General features: G+C 24.5%; 2 protein-coding genes across 2 annotated transcripts in view; one reads left to right on the top strand and one right to left on the bottom strand.

The window, feature by feature from the left end:
* LOC122510491 (BEN domain-containing protein 5-like) overlaps window positions 1-11,539 on the bottom strand; it is an 18,351-nt gene extending 6,812 nt beyond the window's left edge. The window contains exons 1-6 of the mRNA XM_043625175.1: window positions 11,480-11,539; window positions 10,948-11,256; window positions 7,150-7,385; window positions 3,715-4,047; window positions 2,672-2,879; window positions 1,158-1,331 (exon numbers count right to left, since the gene is read on the bottom strand). Of these exons, the coding sequence (XP_043481110.1) occupies window positions 1,158-1,331; window positions 2,672-2,879; window positions 3,715-4,047; window positions 7,150-7,385; window positions 10,948-11,155 (1,159 nt within the window). The 5' untranslated portion in view covers window positions 11,156-11,256; window positions 11,480-11,539. The remainder of the gene's footprint in view (window positions 1-1,157; window positions 1,332-2,671; window positions 2,880-3,714; window positions 4,048-7,149; window positions 7,386-10,947; window positions 11,257-11,479) is intronic.
* Window positions 11,532-22,348, top strand: LOC122510490. Its single transcript, XM_043625174.1, has 5 exons — window positions 11,532-11,668; window positions 12,894-13,027; window positions 15,110-15,271; window positions 16,061-16,234; window positions 19,613-22,348. Exons 2-5 carry the CDS (start codon window positions 12,908-12,910, stop codon window positions 21,902-21,904), a joined length of 2,748 nt encoding a protein of 915 aa, XP_043481109.1. The 5' UTR covers window positions 11,532-11,668; window positions 12,894-12,907; the 3' UTR covers window positions 21,905-22,348.

Genomic DNA, 22,348 nt, shown 5'->3' with positions numbered 1-22,348 from the left:
GAAATTTAATTTTTTCAAAAAAATGTCAAAAAATGACCCTGTCCGCATACTGAAATTCTACATATCGTCACTCATTGGGCTAAAATTTAGTACAAATTTTCAATTGTACATTTAGGGAAAATTTTATTGAATCTGATTGGGTGTCATATTTACGAACTTTCTTAATTCTTTGTATGGGCGTATTCCTGGCAAAATTTTTTTTTTTAACTTTTTTGGTTAAAAATTCGCTGAGTTACGGAATTACAATGTTTAGAACGCCAAAAACCTCATTTCGAGAAAAACGGAATTGAAGATTTCTATGCAACTAATAGTTGTATCTCTGATTCTTCTTGGAAGTTAATCAGATAAGAATTGTTTTCAGTTCAGGACACCTTGAAGATAAAAAACCAACAGGCTTTAAATTTTTAAAACCACCCCCCTCTCATCTCTTAATTTTGAAAATACGAAAAATCGACAATATGGGTCCTTTTCTAAAAAGGACAGTTTTTCTATTAAAAAAACATTTTTTTTACAAGATTAATGATTAGGTAAAATTTTATTGTGTCATTTGAATAAGAAGAATAGATATTAAACTTATTTAACAATTTTTGACAGTCTCTATTATAAAAAAATTGACGCAATATCCAAATTTTCAATTCGACAATTACAAAAAAAGACTCTAACATCAATATATCTGGTTCTTCTGGGAAGTTATTCAGATAAGAATTGTTTACAGTCCAGGACACCTTAGAGATGAAAAATCAAGAGGTTTTAAATTTTTCTACACCTCTATTTTTAAAATACGGATTTTTTTGCAAATGACCGACAAAATGGACCCTTTTCTATTTTCTAAAGAACCAATAAAATCAAACAGTTAAATTATCGATAAATTAATGAAAACCGCATGATTCGACTTGTCAAAACATGTAGATTGATAATAAAAAAAAATCAAGATTTTTTTTAATCTCGAAAATTAGAACCGAGAATAATGTCCCTTCTCATGTGTACGTCCACATATTACTTTCAATCAATCTTATTTGTTTCCCATACATCTTTGTATAAAAAACGAGTTTAATTTTGGTGTACGGAACCCTCGATTATAGTGCGAGTGTAACTCGCACTTGTCCGATTTCTCTATTGTTCATAAGATATTATAAAAATATTTAAAACTTGATTACCATTTTGACGATTGGCAATTTCTCGCAGTCTTCGGAGTTCACGAATTGGAATTTTATCGGCATTCAGATCTGTTATTTTCTGCGATAAATGTTTCCTACTAAAGGAAATAATATCTCCACGATAAACAGGGCCGTCTGTCTTCTTGATTTTTATAAATCTATTATGAACAACATCTGCAATGAAATTTTAGAAATTATTAATTAACCATAATTAAAGTAACTAAAATTGAGATTTTGCAATTTTTTTAAAACAAGCTTTGCCCTAAAATGTATAGAACGTTTGCGTTATTAATTTACAACTAAAATGTTATGAAACCATTTTGTAGAAATTAAAAAAAATTTTCAAGGATATTCAAAAGTAAGAATGAAAAGAATTTCCTTACATTTTCCGGTTCTCCAGGTACTTTAATAATTAAAATAATTTAAAACTAATACAGGGTTGACCCAAAAATTTAGTTTTGTTTTTCCCTGATTTCCAGACAAAATTTTCATTTTTTTCCTAGCCTAAAGAATTTTCTGATTCACTGTAAAAATTATTAGATACTAGCTCCTCCGATGGCCGCAAGCGGCCGTCTACGGTGCTAGTTTTTATATGTCCATTGTCCAAGTCCATTATTTTATTAATAATAATATTAATTATAATACAGACATTATAATATTCAAATTTTTTCAGTTAATAATTTGCTTATTTATATTTGAAATGTTGACGATTTTTTAACAATGCAAAATAAGATTTATTATAAGTTACTATTATTTTAATAGAAAAATAAATAATTTATTAAATAATTGAATGTTTCTAAAGATTGAATTCTCATAAAGAATTTTATCAACAAATTTTTAAATAATTGAATCTCCAAAACTTCTAATAAAATTCATTCAAAATTGAAATTTTCTAAAATTTTAAATTGAAACCATTTGAAGTTTATCTATTTATAAAAATTTCAAATGCAATTCATTTAAAATTTAATTAATTTAGAGATATTTAATTGAAATTATTTATTAAATACTTTCTAAGTAATAATTTTATAATAGTTCTTTAAGAATTAAGTTATTGAAAAAAATTATTATTAGAAATAGAAAAAAATTGAAGATTTTGCATTAGAATTCGTGGTAATATTTGATAGTTTATGAGGCAAACCAAAAATACACCAAAATTCACAATTTTCTTATGAGTTCTAAAAATTCAATTGAGGCCTTGGATCAAATAACTCGCCCGACGCTCGGAGGAACGCGCAACTGCCACACAGTGAGCAGTGAGCGCCTCTGGGCCACTCACTGCTACCCGACTGGCATTAACGCGTGTCTCCGAGCGTCGGGCGAGTTATTGGATCCAAGGCCGTCTCAATTTTTCCCTGACCAATTCTACTTTCTCAGACTTTTCCCTGAATTCCCTGACCTTTGGAAACCCTGTAATAATTACTTTTAAATTAATTTAAATATAGACATTCAATGTTGGAGCAATATTAAAGAAATGTTTTGCTAATTTTGGGTTATTAAATAAATTTTGTGCATACCATAAAGAGCATCAAGTTTTCTGGGGGAGCAAATGCTCCTTACTTGCCCTGGGTGTCTGGCACCAGCTTTGAGATCCAAGCATTTATTTTTTAAATCGTTCCCCCATATAGCTATTGCGGTATTTCGAACCAACACAGATGGCTTTTTTGTTCTCTCCAACTCGTGCCATACAGCTTCATTAAAAATTACAGCTTCATTTATTCGAACCTGCAAGTTTAAAATTATAAACTTTTCTTTGAAAAATGTAACGTATTTTATGACTTTATTTGATTTTATTTGTATTAAAAAAATATTATAATTTTATTAGAAAAAATTATACGATTAAATAGATTAAATTAATTAATCGATTTATTTATCATATAAAAAATCTATGTAATAGAATTATTAAAATTTTTAGTCAATTATTTATTTAATTGAATTATTATTTTTTTCTATACTTTCTGAATTAAAAAAAATGACTGGTGACTGTCTGTAGGATGTCTACCAAACTATGATTTCGAAATTAACGGATTTTCTGGACTAAAAATAAAATTTTTCTGGATTTATTTTTTAAAATATCAATAACTATACTATTAATTTATTAATACTATAGACACTTTTTAAAGTCAGTTTTACAATTTTCGAAAGTGTGATTAATTGATAAAATAAATTAATAAAAACGACGAATTCGCAATTTATATTCTTTGAAAAATGTAGAAAGTAAAAGAATTTTTTTTATAGAATTTGAAAGAAATATACTGACTATTTGTAGATGATTTTAGTATAGATTTAAAAAGTGGAATTTGTACTTCATATTGGAAAACTATCAAATATAACAAAAAATTTCACAACCCGAGTGTATATAATTGTTTTTCTTAAAAATTTGTTGAAGAATATAAGACTAAAATACAAATTTTCTATAAATTTTAACCAATTAGTGAAATTTTTAAAAAGTTTGCGGATATTTTTGTAAATTCCTGTCAAATTCCTGGTTTTTCCGAAATTCCCACGCTAGACATCCTGTGTCTTTAATTTAACATATTTAATATTTAACTTAACTTACAGTATTATTTATTTTTTCAAAATTGAAATTATTAGCAACATCGATTCTTTGTTCGATTCTCTGTTGTTGAATTGCTCTCTGTTCTTCAACTAATTCCGATTCTTCAACTAATTCTTGTTCTTGCATTAATTCCGGTTCTTGAACTTCCCTCGGTTGTTGAATTTCTCTCATTTCTTGAATTTTTCTTAGTTCATCCTCTTCATTTTCAACTTCATTTTTTTTGTCTTCGTTAATATTATTACTCACATTGTCGGGTTCTGCCACAAAGTTTTCTCTGTTATCAAGAAGTGCCTGCTTCTTTGAAGAAACTTGTGAAAGTTTTACTTGCAAGACCTAAAAATTTAATAAAATATTTCTTAATCTTTATAAAATTTGCAAGGTGTAGAAAAGCATGGACTTATTTATAATTTTAAAGTTAAGAATTTGTGAAAGTGTAATTTTAAGAGAAATTATGGCAGAAATGAAGGATAAATATATATGTACACCTACAAGTAAAAAAAAACTATTTGTCTTTATTTTAAGAAACTATTTGAAATATTAGAAACACTTTTACTTTACTTTCTTAATAATAATATTAAATTATTGTTTAAAATTACGTTTACTTTGCTAGGATAAAATTTAAATTGATTTTTTTAAAGGTTTATAAAGTCTTCCACATTTTCAATTAATATGTTGATAGTTTTACATTAAAAAATTAAAATTTGTAACAATAAAATGTAGAAATATAAAAATAAGATAATTCTTTAAAAAAAATTTGTATATACTTATCAGTTAACTGTGGATATTTAATAATTCTTGTGATTTATGTATGAGTTTCGCAAAATGTTCTATAAGTTCAGTTCTATAATAATCTTAAATATTTAATTTCTAAATGATTTAAAACATGATAAGAAAACAGAGAAAAGCATTATTTAAGTATCCGTTACTTAAAATTAAAAAACAATATTTTGTTTTTTCATAACGCAGTAATTACAGAAATTGAGTACGACGACTAACTAATACATAACTTAAAATGTTCAAAACAAATCGTAATTTAAGTCAAGCGCACAGTTAACGATAATTAAATCAACCAGTTTCCCTCCTTGTCCAAAATTAACATATTTGCATGTTTTAAATAAAAAAATATGAGGTTACATTCCTATTGCAATTCAATAATATGAGAATTGATAACAATTATTAAAGGTGAGCTTTTGTTTTTCTTTCTTTAGAAATATTGTTTGACAAATAAAAAATATGCAGGTATTTTTCATGATTTATAATAAACTAATATTTGAAATTAGAAAATTTAAAAATAATTATGATTAATAAATAAATTTTGATAAGGAAACAATTTGCATTATTTCTACTTCTTAATTGAGACGTGAATTTCGAAAAGGGCTCAACTCTAAAAATCGTAAGATTCGTTATCACTGTCAATTGTTAGGTAAACATGACATTTATGGTTTTCAGAGTTGAGCCCTTTTCGAAATTCACGATTCAATTACAATTGCTTTAATGAAATTTAAAATTTTTTAAAAGTAGATAAAGGAAAATAATGTTTATAAACTTTATTTAACAATTGCAAATTTTAATTGAAAATGAAATTGAAAATTTTAAAGTTTTTAGAAAATAAAATGTCCTTGAAGTTTCGAACGTTCAAATGAACGACAATATCAATTGAATTGAATTTTATTTACAAAATATTGCTTTTTATAATAAAGAATTCTTTTTTAGCTAAAAAATAATTAATTACAATATTGTTTGAATTTCAGTCTATTAATTTTTGAAAATATTAGAGCATAAAAAAATATTTCGTTCATTTGAACGTTCAAAACTTTAGGAAAATAAAATAAAGGAAAAAAGTTCACTCAAAAAAAAGTTTTGTTACATTATTTATTTACGAATTTCTTTAATTTTAAAATTATTCAAAAACATCAATAACTTTTTTTTTAAAATAAATATTTAATTATTATTTTTCCATAGGAATTAAGATTTTCAAAAATTCTAAATTCAAACCTTTTTGAAATTAAACAACTTATAAAAGTATTATCATTACTTCATATTAAGAATATTGTTACTGTAACTTCTTAAAAATTATTTTCATCATTTCAATTCAATTATTATTTTCTAGAATTTGTAACTTAAATTCTTCTCTAAATCATCTATTTTTAATAATTTTTGAAAAAGTTCATTGAGTATTTTCAAATACTTTTTTTTAAAATTGAATTTTACGTAACTTTGATTATTCGGAAAATCTTCAACTAAATATATATATATATATATATATATATTAGAAAATAAAAACTTCAAATAATGTTTAAAAACCTTATATTAAACTTTTTCAAAAAAATTAATGCTTTAGAATTGCCAGTTAAAAGTATAGAAAATTAAAATTTTTTAAATATTTGAATTTTAAATCTTTTCAAAATTATTCAATTATTTAGATACAAAAGTAAATAATTTATTGAATAATTGAATGTTTTTAAAAATCTAATTCTCATAAAGAATTTTATAAACAAATTCTTAAATAATTAAATTGTTTTAATGATGTTTAATAAAATTTTTTAGAATAATTACATTTTTTGAGAAATTCGATTAAAATTATACTGAAAATAATTAAAATTATGCGATGAGCTTTAAGGTACTCTCTCACCTCTACTGCCTGCCTGCCTGCGCAGGCAGGCGCAATGAGAGTAAGGGAGAAAAAACATTTAATTTGAATTTTCTGACTCTCTTACTCTTATGTGTTACCATGACGACCTGCAGGCAGGCAGGCAGGCAGTAGAGCTGTGCGAGCGCCTTTATATGAAAATAATTGAATTCTTAAAAAAATGTATTATTTAGGAAAATAATTAAATGCTTCCCCACACAGCACCGAAACTTTCCTAAAAGTTTATTAAAGATTTACTTTAATTCCAGAAAATTTAATTTAAATTTTTCAGGAATGTTTTAAGTTACATTTTCGCTTATAAGAGAGAAGTCGAAAATTGAATTTAAATGTTCAGGAAAGTTTTAAGTTACATTTTTAGGAGAATTTGACTATAAACATTTATTTAAGTGGAATATTTGAATCTTTACACAATTTCCACTAAACTTTGCAAGTAAATTTTTCGAAGTTTGCAAGTAAATCTTTAATAAATTTTCATGAAAGTTTTGGTGCTGTGTGGGTCAGTACTATTTTATAAAAAAAATTTTTTTAATAATCGAATTCTTTTCGGTTTATTAAAATAGTAGATATTGATAGTAATAATATAATAGTAATAGAAATAGTAATAGAAATATTATTATATTAATATTATATTAATAGTAATAGAATATTTATTATTTATTTTTATGAAAAACAATTTAAATTAAATTTTTTTAATTCTATTTTTTTAAAATTGCTAATTTTATTTTTAAAAAGTGCGTAAGGAGTTAGTATTTAATTATTAGTATTTAAATAATTTATATACATACTTTTCCTTTTACAGTATGCTGAAGTGGTCCTGTTCTCTGCTTGGCATCACTAATGATTTGTCTATTAGCCGACATTTTTGCAGCATCTACTAATGCATTTTTATCTCTTCTCTTGCATTTTATTTTGTCAATGATCTCCTGGGAAGCCGATTCTATAGCCCGTATTGTGGGCTTTTGCAATCGTTTGTTTTTTGCTATATCATCATTAACTTGCTTTTGAACATCTTCTTGAGAATCTGGAAGTATTAAAAAATTATCGATATCAGGGGCAATTAGATGTAGAACATTGGAAGTAAATATGAAAAAAGCCAATTTCAGGCATAACAGTACCTTTCTCCCTCAAAAAAAGTTAAAAGGTGAATTTTTTTCCTCAAAAAGGGGACAAAAAGAGGACAAAAATTAATTTGTTTCTAAAACTTGCATATATAATTCAAATTTTTTATCATATAGTTTCTATAAAATGATTCGATTTTAATCAGAGTTGCCACAAAAGTATTTAATTTTTTTTCCCTGACTTTTCATTGATATTCAGACAAAATTTTGACTTTGTCCCTAAAGAATATTCTACGATTCACTCTAAAAATGATTAGATACGAAAAAAATGTTCTATTACATTTATTTACGAATCTTCTTAAACGTGAAATTATTCCAAAACAGTAATAAGTTCTTTTTTAAAAAAATATTTAATCATTATTATTTTTCCACAAGAATTAAGATCTTCAAATCATTTTGAAATTCAACAATTTATAATAATTAAAGATGACCGAGTGATAAGATCATTATTTTGTACTGTAAGAAATATTTTTACTGTAACTTCTTAAAAATTATTTTCATCATTTCAATTCAATTATTACTTTCTAGAATTTTTAACTAAAATTCTTCTATAAATAAAATATTATTTACATTAACTTTTAATAATTAATATATATTTGACAATAGAAACTTCGAATAATTTCAATTAAACTTTTCGAAAAACATTAATTCAACAGAATTGTTTGTTAAAAATATGAAAAATTCAGATTTTAAAAAATTTCAATTTGAAACTTTTTCAAAATTCAATTATTTCTAAAAATTCACGCTTTTACAGGGTGAATGCTTCAATGCTTTTACAGAGTGTCTAACAAGGATTGAGAACAAAATTCCCTGACATTTCTTTACTTTTTCCCTGACTTTTTACTAATTTTATTTTTGCTTTCTTGGGACAGAAATATGGTAACTGACATATTTACCAATAAATTAATATTTAATGATAGTAACAAACAGTCATATAAGTCTTTAAAGTTTTGTTAGATTACAAAAATGTTTACAAAAAATTTCAATTTTTATAGAAATTACCCTAACTTTGAATTAAATTCTCTGACTTTCCCATGACTTCCCTGACCGTTAGACACCCTGTTTTAATATTCAATATTATTATGTAAAATTTTAATTAAAATTTAATAATTTTAAATCAAATTCTATTAGAAAATTCTACGAGAATTCATTCTTAAATCAATTTTTATTAAAAAATTCTAATGGAATTGAACTATTTAAATACAAAAATAAATAATTTGTTAATTAAATGTTTCTTAAAATTAAATGCTCGTAAAGAATGTTATCAAATTCATTTTATAAATAAGTGAATTTTTTCGACGAATTTTAACAAAACTAAAGAATAATTTTACATTTTTCAAGAAATTTGTTTAAAATTGTATTAAAAATAATTGATATTCTGCGAAAAGTTTTATTATTTGTTAAAATATTTTAATCTCTCAGAAGAATATTGTATTATTTTTCAACATAATTAAATTTCTTCAACAATTTGTAATGCAAAAAAATAATTTATAGAATAATATTGAATGTTTCTTAAAATTCAAATTTCATATAAAATTTTATCAACAAATTTTTAAATAATTTAAATTTTGACGAGAATTTCGTTAAATTTTTTAATATACCATTAAATTTCTGAAAAGAAATTTATTACTTTTAAAAAAATTTCAGAATAATTTAAATTTTTAACATTTTTGCAAACATTTAAGTTTTTCAAAATTTATAATAAAATTCATTCAAAATTAAAATTTTGTAAAATTTTAAATTAATTTTTTTTGAAGTTCATCTATTTATGAAAATTGCAAAAGCAACTCTTTTAAAATTCAATTGATTTTGAAATCTATAAATAAAATTATTCATTAAATAATTTCTAAGTAATAATTTTATGATAGTCCTTAAAGAATTAAGTTATTTAAAAAGAAATTATAGTCAGAAATGGAAAAATTTGAAAGTTTTGCTTTAGAATTTTTGTTTTTCCAGAAAAAATTATTAATAATAATATTTTTATTATTTGAATGTTAATTAATTATTTTTAGAGGTCTGCATTCTGTTGAATGAACCACCTTATAATTTATAAAATTCTTTACGATATCTATATTATTTAAATTATAAACATAATAAGACATTATTATTATTATTATGTTGTGGTGTTAATAATCTAAACAAAAAATACAACGCATGAATTCTATAACATTGAGTCTAAATTTTATTATTACACTTTGAAAAAGATTTCAAAAAAGAACATTTTCTGCTTCTTAATTACGATTCATGAACAAAGTACAAGTTTTAAGTAAAATAAATGTTATTAATCAAATTTTGTTTAAGAACTTTTTAATTTATTTTTGAAAAAATATATACAAAATTTTTACTTGTTAAAAAAGATTGTAAAATTATTCAAAAACATCAATAACTTCTTTTTTAAATAAATATTTAATTATTATTTTTCCATGGGAATTCAAATCCTTCAAAAGATTCAAATTCAAACCTTTTTGAAATTAAAGCACTTATAAAAAATTGTTATAAAACACAAAGAAATTGATTGATTGGTTTCTTCATTTTTTATAATAAATTATAGATAACCGAGTGATAAAATCATTATTATATATAATAGAAATATTTTTACTGTAATTAGTTCAAAATTATTTTCATCATTTTAATTGAATTATTATTTTCTACAATTTTAGAATAGAATTCTTCTTTAAATGAAATATCTTTAATAATGTTTAAAAAAGTTCTTTGAGAATTTTCAAATCCATTTGTTTACGATTCAATTTTACGAAATTTCAATTATTCAGAAATTCTTCAATTGAATACGTATTAAAAAATAAACACTTCAAATAATTTCAGATAATAATTCAATTAAACTTTTTCAAAATAATTAATTCTACAGAATTGTTGGTTAGAAGTATTAACAATTCAATCCCTGTAAAATATTTTATTATTTATTGACAATAATTAATTCTTGTGAAGAAATTTATAAAAAATTTATAAATAATAGAATTACATATGAAATTGACGAAAATTTTTGAAAATGATTGAAATTTCGACAGAAATTTTAATTAAAATTTTTAAATCATTGAATTTTGACAAGAATTTTCTAAAAAAAAACTAAAAATAATTCAATTTAAACGCAACTCTGAAAATTAAAATACCAAGCAATCTAGTCAATTTCTTTGAATTATTGTTTATTATAATTATTGTTCCAGTTTCCGTCCATTTTTTAAGATTGAATGTTTATAAAAAAATCAAAAACAGCATTGGTACATTAACTTTTGAAAATATTTTTTGATTATTTAAATTTTATTCTTTTTTAAACCTAATAAAAAATTAGAAAAAATTAATTAGATTTTTCAGAATTAAATTACAAAATAATAAACTTTACAATAATTAAATTTTCAAATTATAGAATTAAAAAAAATAATTTTTGAAAATACAAAAATTGTAACATTGTACTTTGTAAAAATAATAAAAAATTTGTAAATATATTACCTCCAACTTGATGAATAATCGCACTCACGATGACCCATTCCTGATCCAAAGGCTCGTACCAAAACACATCGAATTGAGGGGGTGTCGGAAACTTTTTCTTAAAATCAGTTTTGCTGATAGGGACCCACTTATCTATCCTGTCGACAGGAATAATTTCTGTTTCTTTATCTTCTCTGTATTGTATATTAACAAATTTAATAATGCACATGTTGCCAACCGCACTAGATTGCACTAGACTTAGACTAGTTTTCCTCTGTTCGAGCTCGACAAGTCCCAAAGCCAGAGATAAAAGGAAGTAACTGCGCCTGCCTGAAACTCTTTTACAATTTCACGCACGTGAACTGTTTTGAGTATGCGCAGTTGTAATATAAATTAGCGCCAAAATGGTATGGGCTTTTTAGCAATACGCCATCTGGTGGAGACCCATTCTCTTCCTCCATTTTTCTTTTTTGTCTTTTTTCAATTAACAGGTTAGAAAGAATAGAAAAACAAAATGGAGGAAGAGAATGATTAAAAGTCACCAGATTGTTACCAGATCCCCGATCGTAGTGACAGGTTGTTGACTTTTCCTTCTCTCCCTACTAAAACTCTGCATCCCCTTTCAAAACGTAGCAAAACGTGATCACTGTATGAATTTTGTCGCGTCGCCGTATGAGTGAAAAGAGTGAAAAGTAATTGGAAGAATCGGATCATCATTAGTTTTTGTTCACTGCGGGTTTGTGTAAGTACATTTGTTTTTGTTTCTTAGAGTAGATTTTGTATAAGATATGTGTGTTGGTGATAAATATATTTTTAAAAATAATACGTTCGTTAACTTCAAATTAAAAATAATAAAATATTTATAAATGTAAAATTAGTAAACTCTCAAAGAAACAATAAAAAGAAAATAAAAAATACCCAATTCAAGTAATTAGTTTAGATATAAAGATATATATTATTAAAATAATATATTTAGATATAAGTAACAAATTTTTCAGTTTCTAAAATAATTTTTATACAAATACCTGCGAAACAAAATTATTATTTGAATACTTTTTTTAATGAAAGTAAACAAAAATTATATATTGTGAAATTTTTAATACTTTCTGCACTATCGAAGATACGTGGTAAAATATTTCGTTTCAATTATTTTACTATTTATTTTTTATTTAATTTCGGATATTTTTTAAAACTTTGTTCTTTTAAATATTCTGAAACCGTTATGAAAATACCTAGTTATCTTGTTTCGGTTACACTAAAAAAATTGTTCCTCGCTTAGTATAAACCAATATTTTTGTCTTTTTCAAGTTGTCCTTTACAATATCAGTTTGGCATTATTAAAGTTTCTATATTCATCAGAGAGCACGGGATTCGTATAAAAAAAACGTCTTATGCGACCTTCCATATTTTGATTATCTTTGTTTTTATTTACTCTATGGATGGAGTAAATGAAAGTTCTTCCACACTAAGACCTTGATTGATTTTGAAATGAAATTCTCTTAAAACAAAATTTGTCATGATTATTTGATTTTTTCAATGTTATGATTTTTTATTTCTTTTTAATCAAAAATAAACTTTTCCATATGGTTAAAGGTAGAGGTAGATAGCTGTATTATGATGTATTATTAGATTATTACTTAATATTAATTAATTATATTTTATAAATTTATATATTAATAATTTTAGCATCAAAGAATCTATCGAAAAGTACATGAAAAGTTTCGTAATTTAATGTAATTAATAATTTCTATTAGTAAACAGTAATCCTACCAGATTGTTCTCCTTGTTAGGTTTTAAGGAAAGGAATTTTTATTAAAAAAATTGACTGTGTTCTTTATAATTGTGCAATAAGATGATGTTAATAATAAAATAATACTAACGATTTCTGTAGTAATTAAAGCAAATAAAAAAATTTATTATCTGAATGAAGTATATCTGCATTTACTAATATATGTTTCAAATTTTAGGTCCTGCAGTTAATATGTGGAAGCAAAAACCTTTAAATTACAAAAGATATCTACAACACCCAAATGTTTCGATTCCACGATCTACACTTTTTAGAAGAAAAGCTTCTCATCCTGCACATATAAAAGAATATGAGGTATTTAAGTATTCTAAAGTTTATTATCAGGGTTGCCACGCTTTTGCTCATTTCAAATTTCCTGACATTTCCAGGTTAAAAAACGGAATTTTTCCAAGTTTTCAAAACTACATTTATATTTTACAAAATTAAATAATTCCAATACATTTTTACGAATACATGGAACTTTCATATAATACTGTATTCCGCATTGTTATATTTATCTTTTCTAAATAAATATTTAGTCATAATAATTTTTCTATAAGATTTTCAAAAATTTTAAATTCAAACCTTTTTGAAATTAATTAACTTATAAAAAATTGCTATAAAATATGAGGAAATCGATCACTGCAAGTCTTCGACTCGGAGAAATCGATATCTTCATGTTTTATTATAAGAATATTGTTACTGTAACTGATTCAAAATTACTTTCATAATTTCAATTCAATTATTGTTTTCCACGAATTTTTAACTAAAATTCTTCATTAAATTAATTATTCTTAATAATTTTTGATAAATTTCTTTGAAAATTTTAAAGTCCTTTTGTTTACAATTCAATTTTTCGAAATTTTATCGATTATTCAAAAATTCTTAAATCAAATATCACACAATTTTTAGTTTAAGTATAAAAAATTCAAACATTCAAAGATTATCATTTGAAACTTTTTCAAAATTCAATTCTTTCTAAAAATTCACGCTATATAATAGCGTTTTTATATTTATATTCAAATATAAATTTCAATTAGTAAAAATGTTTACTAATTGAAATTAGTGACTGAATTTTTTCTTTGAATTAGTAAATTTTACTATTAAATTAGTAGAAACGACTATTTATTAGTAAAATCTGCTAATTCAAAAGCAAAAAGTCAGTCTTTAATTTAAATTAAAAAATTCTACGAGAATTCAATTATTTAAATACAAAAATAAATTATTTATTGAATAATTGAATGTTTCTTGAAATTAAATACAATTATTTTGATAAATAATATCATTCTTGGGAACAATTCAATTTTTTAAATACAATTTTAAGTAAATTTTTCGAAAAATGTAATTATATGTTCAAAATCTTTATTAGAATTCTTCGAAAGAATTCAATTATTTATTATTTTTAATAATTTTTGCAAAAGTTCCTTAAGAATTTTCAAACCCATTTGTCTACAACAATTCAAATTTACGAAATTTCGATTATTCGTAAATAATTCTTGAATTCAATATTTAAAAAATAAAAACTTCAAATAATTTTAAAAAAATTCAATTACACTTTTCAAAAAAATTAATTCTACAGAATTAATTTCGAATGGTATATTTGTTAATTTTCCGACATTTTCATTTCCAAAAAAATCGTGATTTAAAGATTGGTATGTTTTTGGGCTGTGCGCGTGCAGTCGTACCGATAATTCCCGACGGTAGTGTATGATAATAATTGAATCCCAGTAAAAAAATTATTATTTCTGAAAATAACTGAATACTTGACAAAAAATTTATAAAAATTTGTAAATAGTTAAATTCCTGTGAAATTTTTATTATTTATTAAAATAATGTAATGCTTCCTTAGGATTCTATCAATATTTTTTAAAAATATTTTAATTCTTTTGAAAAATTTCATTAAAATAGTAGATAGGGGAGTGTTGTTAGAGTTACAATGATTAAGTAATTCAAATATGTTAAAACATTTCTAATTATTTTTTTTAACAATAAAATTATTATCCGAAATTAAATAATTTTCAAAAATTTTAATAAAATTTTTCTGAATTAAATGATTTTCAATATTTACCATTTTAAAACAATTTTCCAAAAGAATTCAATTATTTAAAAAGAATTTAATTGAATTCTACGCAAACATTAAGGTAATTATTTTTATAGAAAATCATAAATAATATTTTTTATTAGCTTCATTGGTTATAAGTAAATTAATCAAAAAACTTATTAAAATAATGTTTAAGTGTTTCTTAAGTATGAAAGAAAGTATAACAATTTATTAAATTGTTTAAACAATTAATTGTTGTAATTTTTTATAAACTGAAGTTAGGGCTGAAAATTTCTACTTTTTCTCAACTGTTCTAATCGTAATATAAAATAATATTATTTAATTTAATGTCCTAGGAATATTTTGATCGATTTAAAGATAAATCTCAACTTTACTGTGATAAAGGAACGCCACAATTCGCAATCGAAGAAGCAATAACAGAAGAAAATGAGGTAACGTCACAACTTGCAAACGAAGATGTAATAACGGAAGAAAGAAATACATTAACAACAGAAGAGGTAAAACATACTTCTTTGTCATTATGTTTCACAAGAATATATATCCCGCGAAACTCGTGGAAAATTTGGGCTTTCCCATAATATTTCCCAAAATATTTATATATATATATAAACTGAAATTTAATTGGATTTCTTGTCACCAATCAATATAAAATTTGAAGTAATTTCAGTTGAACAAAAAATTATATTCTTAAAAATACTCTCAATTATAACTTTTTTCATTTAAAAATTCATTTTACTGAATGTTTAAGTTGCAATAATTTGTTTGTAAAATATTTTTGTACTCACGAGTTCTAAGATATACTAATTTGCAGAAATAAAGTCTGTTAAAAGTCCATTCTACCAGTTAAAATTTTGGACGGAGAGATTATAGTCATGTTTCAAAAGCATGAATTAATACCCAAAAACCGTGGGTTCGCGCTTTTTCGGTATGTTTTTATATGCCTTTGAAGCGTGACTATAGTCTGTGCGAATTTAGTATAGGTAGTACCTTACTATTCCGTGTGTCTATTAAAATTTTATACCATATAATCTATAGGGGACCGTCATGCGTGCGCCTATCTTTCAAACTTTTTTTGTCTATATTGGTCCTAGATTTAGAGCTACGTATACATTTCAAATAGTGAAAAAGTGTTGATCTCGTCCCGCAGTCTACTCTAATTTTTGATAATTTTATTTTCAGAAAATAATTTTCCAAATTATAAATTCACAAAAAAGAAAAATTTTAAATGAAATAGAAACACATGTTTTACATAATAAATTACTTCAATTATTCATTCGCAATTGCAGAAATTCCAAATTCACGTCAAAAGGAAAAGAACATCTTCTTTCGGAGATTATGGACCAAGTCATACAACTTCTGTAAATGATGACAGTAATGCAGATGCAACATCACTTCATTTAATAGTAGATGATATAGATTCTGCTGAAGAGGAATTTCATGTCAAAAATCTTTTAAACGAGGTACTGTCTTCGCCTATATTATTTACATTTATTTTTTAAAACGATTATAATACAATTATTTCCAATGACAACTTAGAAATGGAAGTATACTTAAGAATTTTCCAAAGAAAGTTTTTATTTAACGTTTTAATATCATTTTCCCAAACAGCACCGAAGATTTCCTGAAACTCAACAGGACGTCGTTCATGGAAGAATGTGTGGATGTTTAAATGTCTACATAAAAGGAATATTAAATATCAACGTTATGCGAAAATTATTCTGCAAATATTTACTTGCGATGATCAGTCAATATTATATCAATATTATGCGATATTCGCATAGATATCTATTGAAATTTCGTTTGCTAATTAATTGATTAAGGCTTAAGGTTGATATTTAATATTCTTTTTATGTGGATATTTGAATATCTACACATTCTCCCATGAACATCGCCACTCAATGTTTCTAACTTTGCTGAACGTGGTCCTGTCGAGCTTCAGAAAATCTTCAATACTGTGTAGGATTATTATTAAAATACATATTTATAAAGTACATACTTCATATACAAATATGTTCGATACATACATGGTTGATTTACAACCCCAAAGAAAGTTTAAAAGCTTCTATTTTCTTTCCAAATTGATTCAATCTTTTTTTTTAATTTATAAAAAAATATTTTCAAAAGCATGAAAGTTAAAACAAGTTGTAAATCCAGAATCTGATGTTCATTACATGAACATTTTGCTTCCTCTTTAAAATCAGCAAAAAAATGTGCTTCCTCGTGGAGGAAGCATTATCGAAAATTATATTAAATTTTTAAGTAATATTTAGTACAATCTAACATTTATAAAATCGAGTTTATTCGTCATAATAGAAAAAATAAAATTTTATTGTACAATAATGTAGTCTATATAAATAAGATCAGACTTTTGTCTCTACATTGCATAGAATTTAAAAATTCATGTTTAGTTTTTCTATTCGAGTAGTAACAGGGTGTTCAACTACCTTGAAAACCTTGAATAGTACTTGAATTTTATTGCAAAACCTTGAAAAATTAAAATTCTTAAAAGTGAGATTTTTTTCCTTGATGTTTTAATAGTTAAATTCTCGTCAATATTTCAATGATCTTTATAAATATAAAAATTCTTCGGCGAGATTCAATTATATTCAGGTACTTTAATAAAATTCATTACAAAATACAATTATTTTTATAAATAACAAAATTCATCACAAGAATTCAATTATTTTAAAAATTAATTAAATTCTTCTCAGAAATTCAATTATTTTCAAAAAATCAAAAAGAAAATTGTGGTTAACATTCCAATTAACTTCATAAATAAATAACAATAATCTTTGACAAAGTTCAATTATTTTGTGGAGTTTTAATAAAATTCATTGCAAAATTCAATGATTTTAATATAAATAATAGTATTCATCACAAGAATTTAAATATTTTTAAAATTTTTTAATAAAAATCATGGCAAAATTTCAAATTATTTTAAAAACTTTTTCTTGCTTCGATGGTTTTTAATATTGTATTATTTTCATAAAATTTCACGAATGAATTTAATTATTAAACAAAAGTTTTTAAAAAATTCTTCACAAACTTTCAATTATTTAAAAAAAAAATTTCTACATTAATTCAATTATTTAAAATAGAATTTGCATATATTTTTTTGCAAAAATCAATTATTTCAAAATTTAGCATCAAATTCTTTGCAGTAATTTAACTACTTTCGAAAGTAATAAAATTCAATTCAACTTCATTGCAAAATTTCAAATATTTTCAAAAAATTTTCTTAATTCAATAATTTGTAGGTATATCAATTATTTTTAAGGTACTACTACACTTTAGAATTTTAAAAATTTTATTTTTTTTTATTGTATTTTTTAACTCCTTATAACTTCCGAAAACGCCTCCTAAAGTATTCATAACTAATTGCAAACAATAAAAGTAAATTTCTTAAAAATTATTCAATAAATATAAAAAGCCATTTACAAATTAAGTAAGTTTTTTAGGGGATGGTGGGGTCCAGCTTTTTGTTAAGACCAGTAGAAGCATTAGTGCTAATGTATGTAACAGTGTCTGACATAAAAAAAGTGGAGGGGTTTCAATTTGCAAAAGAATTTTAGGTAATTTATGGATGGCCTCTAACGATACATATAAGGTTTAAACGCGTTTTTCTCAAAATAACGTTTTTTTCAAATTGCGGACACTTTATCTCTGTATCTACTGAACCGATTTTAATAAATAATAAGTCGTTTTGTTTGATAGCATGTCCTGTGTGTGAATTCACCAGAAAATAGTCAAAAAATTAAAAAAAAACATTTTTGCAGATTAGAAAAATACTGAAAAACAAGTGTGTTTTTAAACAAATTATTGAAACATCTGCTATTTCTTTATTTTAGTCGATTTTTCAATATTGGTGGGATTTCTATGCAAGACACCTTCCTGCTTTTCTTTTCTGCTTTTTAAAAAGCAGTTTGAATTTTTTGTTTCCGATTTGTCAATCTTGAGATAAACTGTCCGCAATTGGACAACTAACTTTTTGGAGTTTCGATCTGAATGCTGTCTGCAGATTATGCTATTAAATAAAAATTAAAAACAAACCATTATTTTTGTTCTCCAAATATGCACTAATATAGACAAAAATGTTTTTTTCATATTTATAATAAAAGACCTAAGAAATTTTTTTTTAATTTTGGTCTTTTAAGAGCCTTCTAAAGTGTAGTAGTACCTTAATAGAAATTTCCAAAAGAATTCAATTATTTAAAAACAATTTCGATTGATGTTTCTTAAATCGATGTTCTTTATATTTCTATTATTTTATCAATAAATTGTATTTAAAGTTATTTATGAATAACTGTTGTATGTAGAAATTACAAAATTGTTTATAAGCACTCTCTAAATTTTAATTAGTAAAAATATTTACTAATTTGCATTAGTTACTGACTTTTTGCTTTCAAATTAGTAAATTTCACTAAAAAATTAGTAGAAATGATTATTTATTAGTAAAATTTACTTATTTAAAAGAAGAAACTCGCAAAATAGTATTTAAATACACATTATTTTTTCCAAAAAAAACTGCGGCGTACTAATAAAAACGCTTTTGATATTCTTTGTAATTACTTAAATTTGTTTAAATGTTCTTTTTTATGTAGTACATTTACCATATTTTAGGATTAACAAATTGAAAAATATTTTTAAAAATATATAATTCAGTGTTTTTTTTCTATTTTAGAAAACGCCATTTTTTTCTAAAATAAGTGTCACCTACAAATATAGATCATATATTAACATAAAAATGTTTCTTCTTTCCTTAAAATAGTTTATTAGTAATACCTTATTTATCATCACTATTAATTTTATTTTTTTTAAATAATGATAACTATTTTTAGGTCAGTAATGTACACTTACAAGAAATGGAGGAGGCTTTGAACATGACAGATGACTTCAGTAATGTTTTTTTCAATAAGGATGGAGAAAATAATTCACCTTTCAAAAAACTTAATACGCTTATCAACAATCATGAATTCTCCGAAATCATAAGCCAACCGATCAACAAAACTTTAGGGGAACTTTTAATGATACTCTTGAAATTTGCAGTAACTCATTCTCTATCACTTACTGCCGTCACTCAACTATTTTTGCTCATAAATTCTATGTTTTCATCACCCATTTTGCCCGAATCTCGATATTTAATTAATACATTGTTCAATCCGTCAAGTAACGCAACATTTCACGGAATGTGTCCTCAATGTTCTTATATAGGTATATTTAAACGTTCTGACAAATCGATCAAATGTACTTTTTGTGATTTAGACGTTCAAGTTAAAAGTTCTTCTTACAATGACTTCTTTGTTTATTTTGACATTAATTCACAAATCTCGGAATTAGTAGAAACAAATAGCGATTACTACTATAATGTTATGAATCGACGAAGATACGAAAATAATGTGTTTAAAGATATATATGACGGTCAAATGTATCGAGCGTTTGTAAATAGTTTAGACGATAATGACAGGCATCAATATTTAACGACTACGTTTAATACAGATGGTGCGCCATTATTCGAGAGCTCTGCTTACTCAATATGGCCTCTTTTTTTACAAATTAATGAGTTGCCGTATCAAGTAAGAACCAATGAATTAATTCTTTGCGCTTTATGGTTTGGAAAAAGTAAACCTAATATGAATGTCTTCTTAAAGCCCTTCGTTGCAAACATGAATAAGTTGTCTGCAGAAGGAGTCAAATGTAAAGTAAAAGAAAAAGTGCTTTCTGTTAAAGTTTATTCATTATGTTGTTGCGTGGACTCAATTTGTAGGCCAACAATGCAAGGTTTTTGCCAATTCAATGGGAAATATGGCTGCCCTTGGTGTTTGCATCCTGGGCAATGGGTGTCGAATCCAACAACAAAAAATGGAGGTAGTCAAAAATATCCATTACTAGATGCACCTGTTAGTAGGCGAACCGTACAAGACACGCTTCGTCACATGGAAATAGCAACTCCAAATAAACCATGTTTCGGTATTAAACATCCATCCGAATTAATCAATCTAAATAATTTTGATATAATCGATGGCTTTGTACCTGATCCGATGCATATTGTTAGCAATGTGGGTAAACTTTTCACCCACATTTGGTTTGGTACTAAAAGCGTGTCCTCTGCGTATCTTACTAAAGATAAACTTATTGAAATAAATTCTATTATGACAAAAATTAAAGTTCCTTGCCAAGTTGGTCGCCTTTCCCGTTCTCTGGATGACAAAGAATTTTGGAAGGCCAGAGAATGGGAAAATTGGATTTTGTATTACAGCATACCAATTATTTCATTATTTTTGGATTCGAAATATATAATGCATTGGCTCCTTCTTGTTGAGGCTTTTTATATTCTATCAAAAGAAAGGATTACAATTGATGACCTGAACCATGCAGATAAATTACTGCACAAGTTTGTTGCAGATACTGAAAATCTGTATTCTAGTGTAGCTATGACCTTTAATGTTCATATTCTTTTACATTTAGCCCGAAGCGTTTTTAATTGGGGTCCGCTTTTCGCCCATTCTTGTTACGGATTTGAAAGTGGAAATGGACAATTATTAAAAACAATTCATTCAGCTAAAGGCGTCCACCATCAGGTTGCTCGACATGTCGCTTTCAATTTTAGTCATTTATTTGTAAAAAAAGCGGTTTATGACAATTGCTCAACAGAAATGAAGCATTATTACGATTCATTAGGTCATGCAAAAGTTCAAAACACATTAAAAACTCAAAAAGCTAGATACTTTGGTATGATTAGTGCTGTGGAAGACGCATGGAAGATAAAGTTAGAACTGTCTGAAAATTCTGTTTGTTATTCTAAAATGGTAAAAAATGGATGTCTTTATTTGTCATCAGAAAGAATCAATCAACGATCTGATAATGCATTTGTTCTTCTTCATAATGGTAGTTATGCAAACATTTTTAAGTTTATTGTTGATAGAGAGTTGAACAAAGAATATGCGTTAGTACAAGTTTTACGGACAAAAAATGCGTTTTCCAGAAATCATAGAACTTTACAGATTATCGAGGAAATAGATTCAGAAATAACATCGATTTTCATTCATGACATACATAAAATCAGCGTTTGCATTGATATTCCTAACGAAAATTGTTATATTTCTGCAGTACCAAATTTATTGTCGTATTAGATTATTCTGTTTTTAACATTGGAAAAACCTAAATTAATTGGAAATTATCTGCTATCTTATATAGCAATTGGAATATCGAGTTTTTAATAAATATTTTATTACTTTTTGTATTTTTATATATCTCAAAACACGTTTAAAACTTTTATTGCGTAAATATGTATTAAATAAAGTAAGCATAAAAGTTCTGTTTTTAATATACTGTGCGGTGCATAATGAAAATTTCAGATATATTTCTGAATCTATTTAAATACTAAAATAGTATTTTCTTGAAAAGTTTAGAAATTAAAAATTTAAAGTTATTTCATATGTTTTGTAAATATCTTTTTTGTACCTAATGTATTATTATTGTAAGAACAATACAAATCCGTCAGAAAATTATTTCTTTTTGTCAAACCGAGTTATATTGTGTGTAATAATTAAATCTATACTTTAAACAATAATGTT

Source organism: Leptopilina heterotoma, unplaced genomic scaffold (assembly GCF_015476425.1).
Source record: "Leptopilina heterotoma isolate Lh14 unplaced genomic scaffold, ASM1547642v1 Lhet_682, whole genome shotgun sequence".
Taxonomy (NCBI): Eukaryota; Metazoa; Arthropoda; class Insecta; order Hymenoptera; family Figitidae; genus Leptopilina; species Leptopilina heterotoma.
This window is presented reverse-complemented; position numbering and strand designations above follow the sequence as displayed.

Bases quoted from the DNA above. Each gene is read 5' to 3' on its own strand.
- LOC122510490 (XM_043625174.1), top strand. From the start codon at position 12,908: ATGTGGAAGCAAAAACCTTTAAATTACAAAAGATATCTACAACACCCA. The intron at 13,028-15,109 runs GTATTTAAGTAT...TTAATGTCCTAG, and splicing joins CACATATAAAAGAATATGAG to GAATATTTTGATCGATTTAA. The intron at 16,235-19,612 runs GTACTGTCTTCG...AACTATTTTTAG, and splicing joins TCAAAAATCTTTTAAACGAG to GTCAGTAATGTACACTTACA.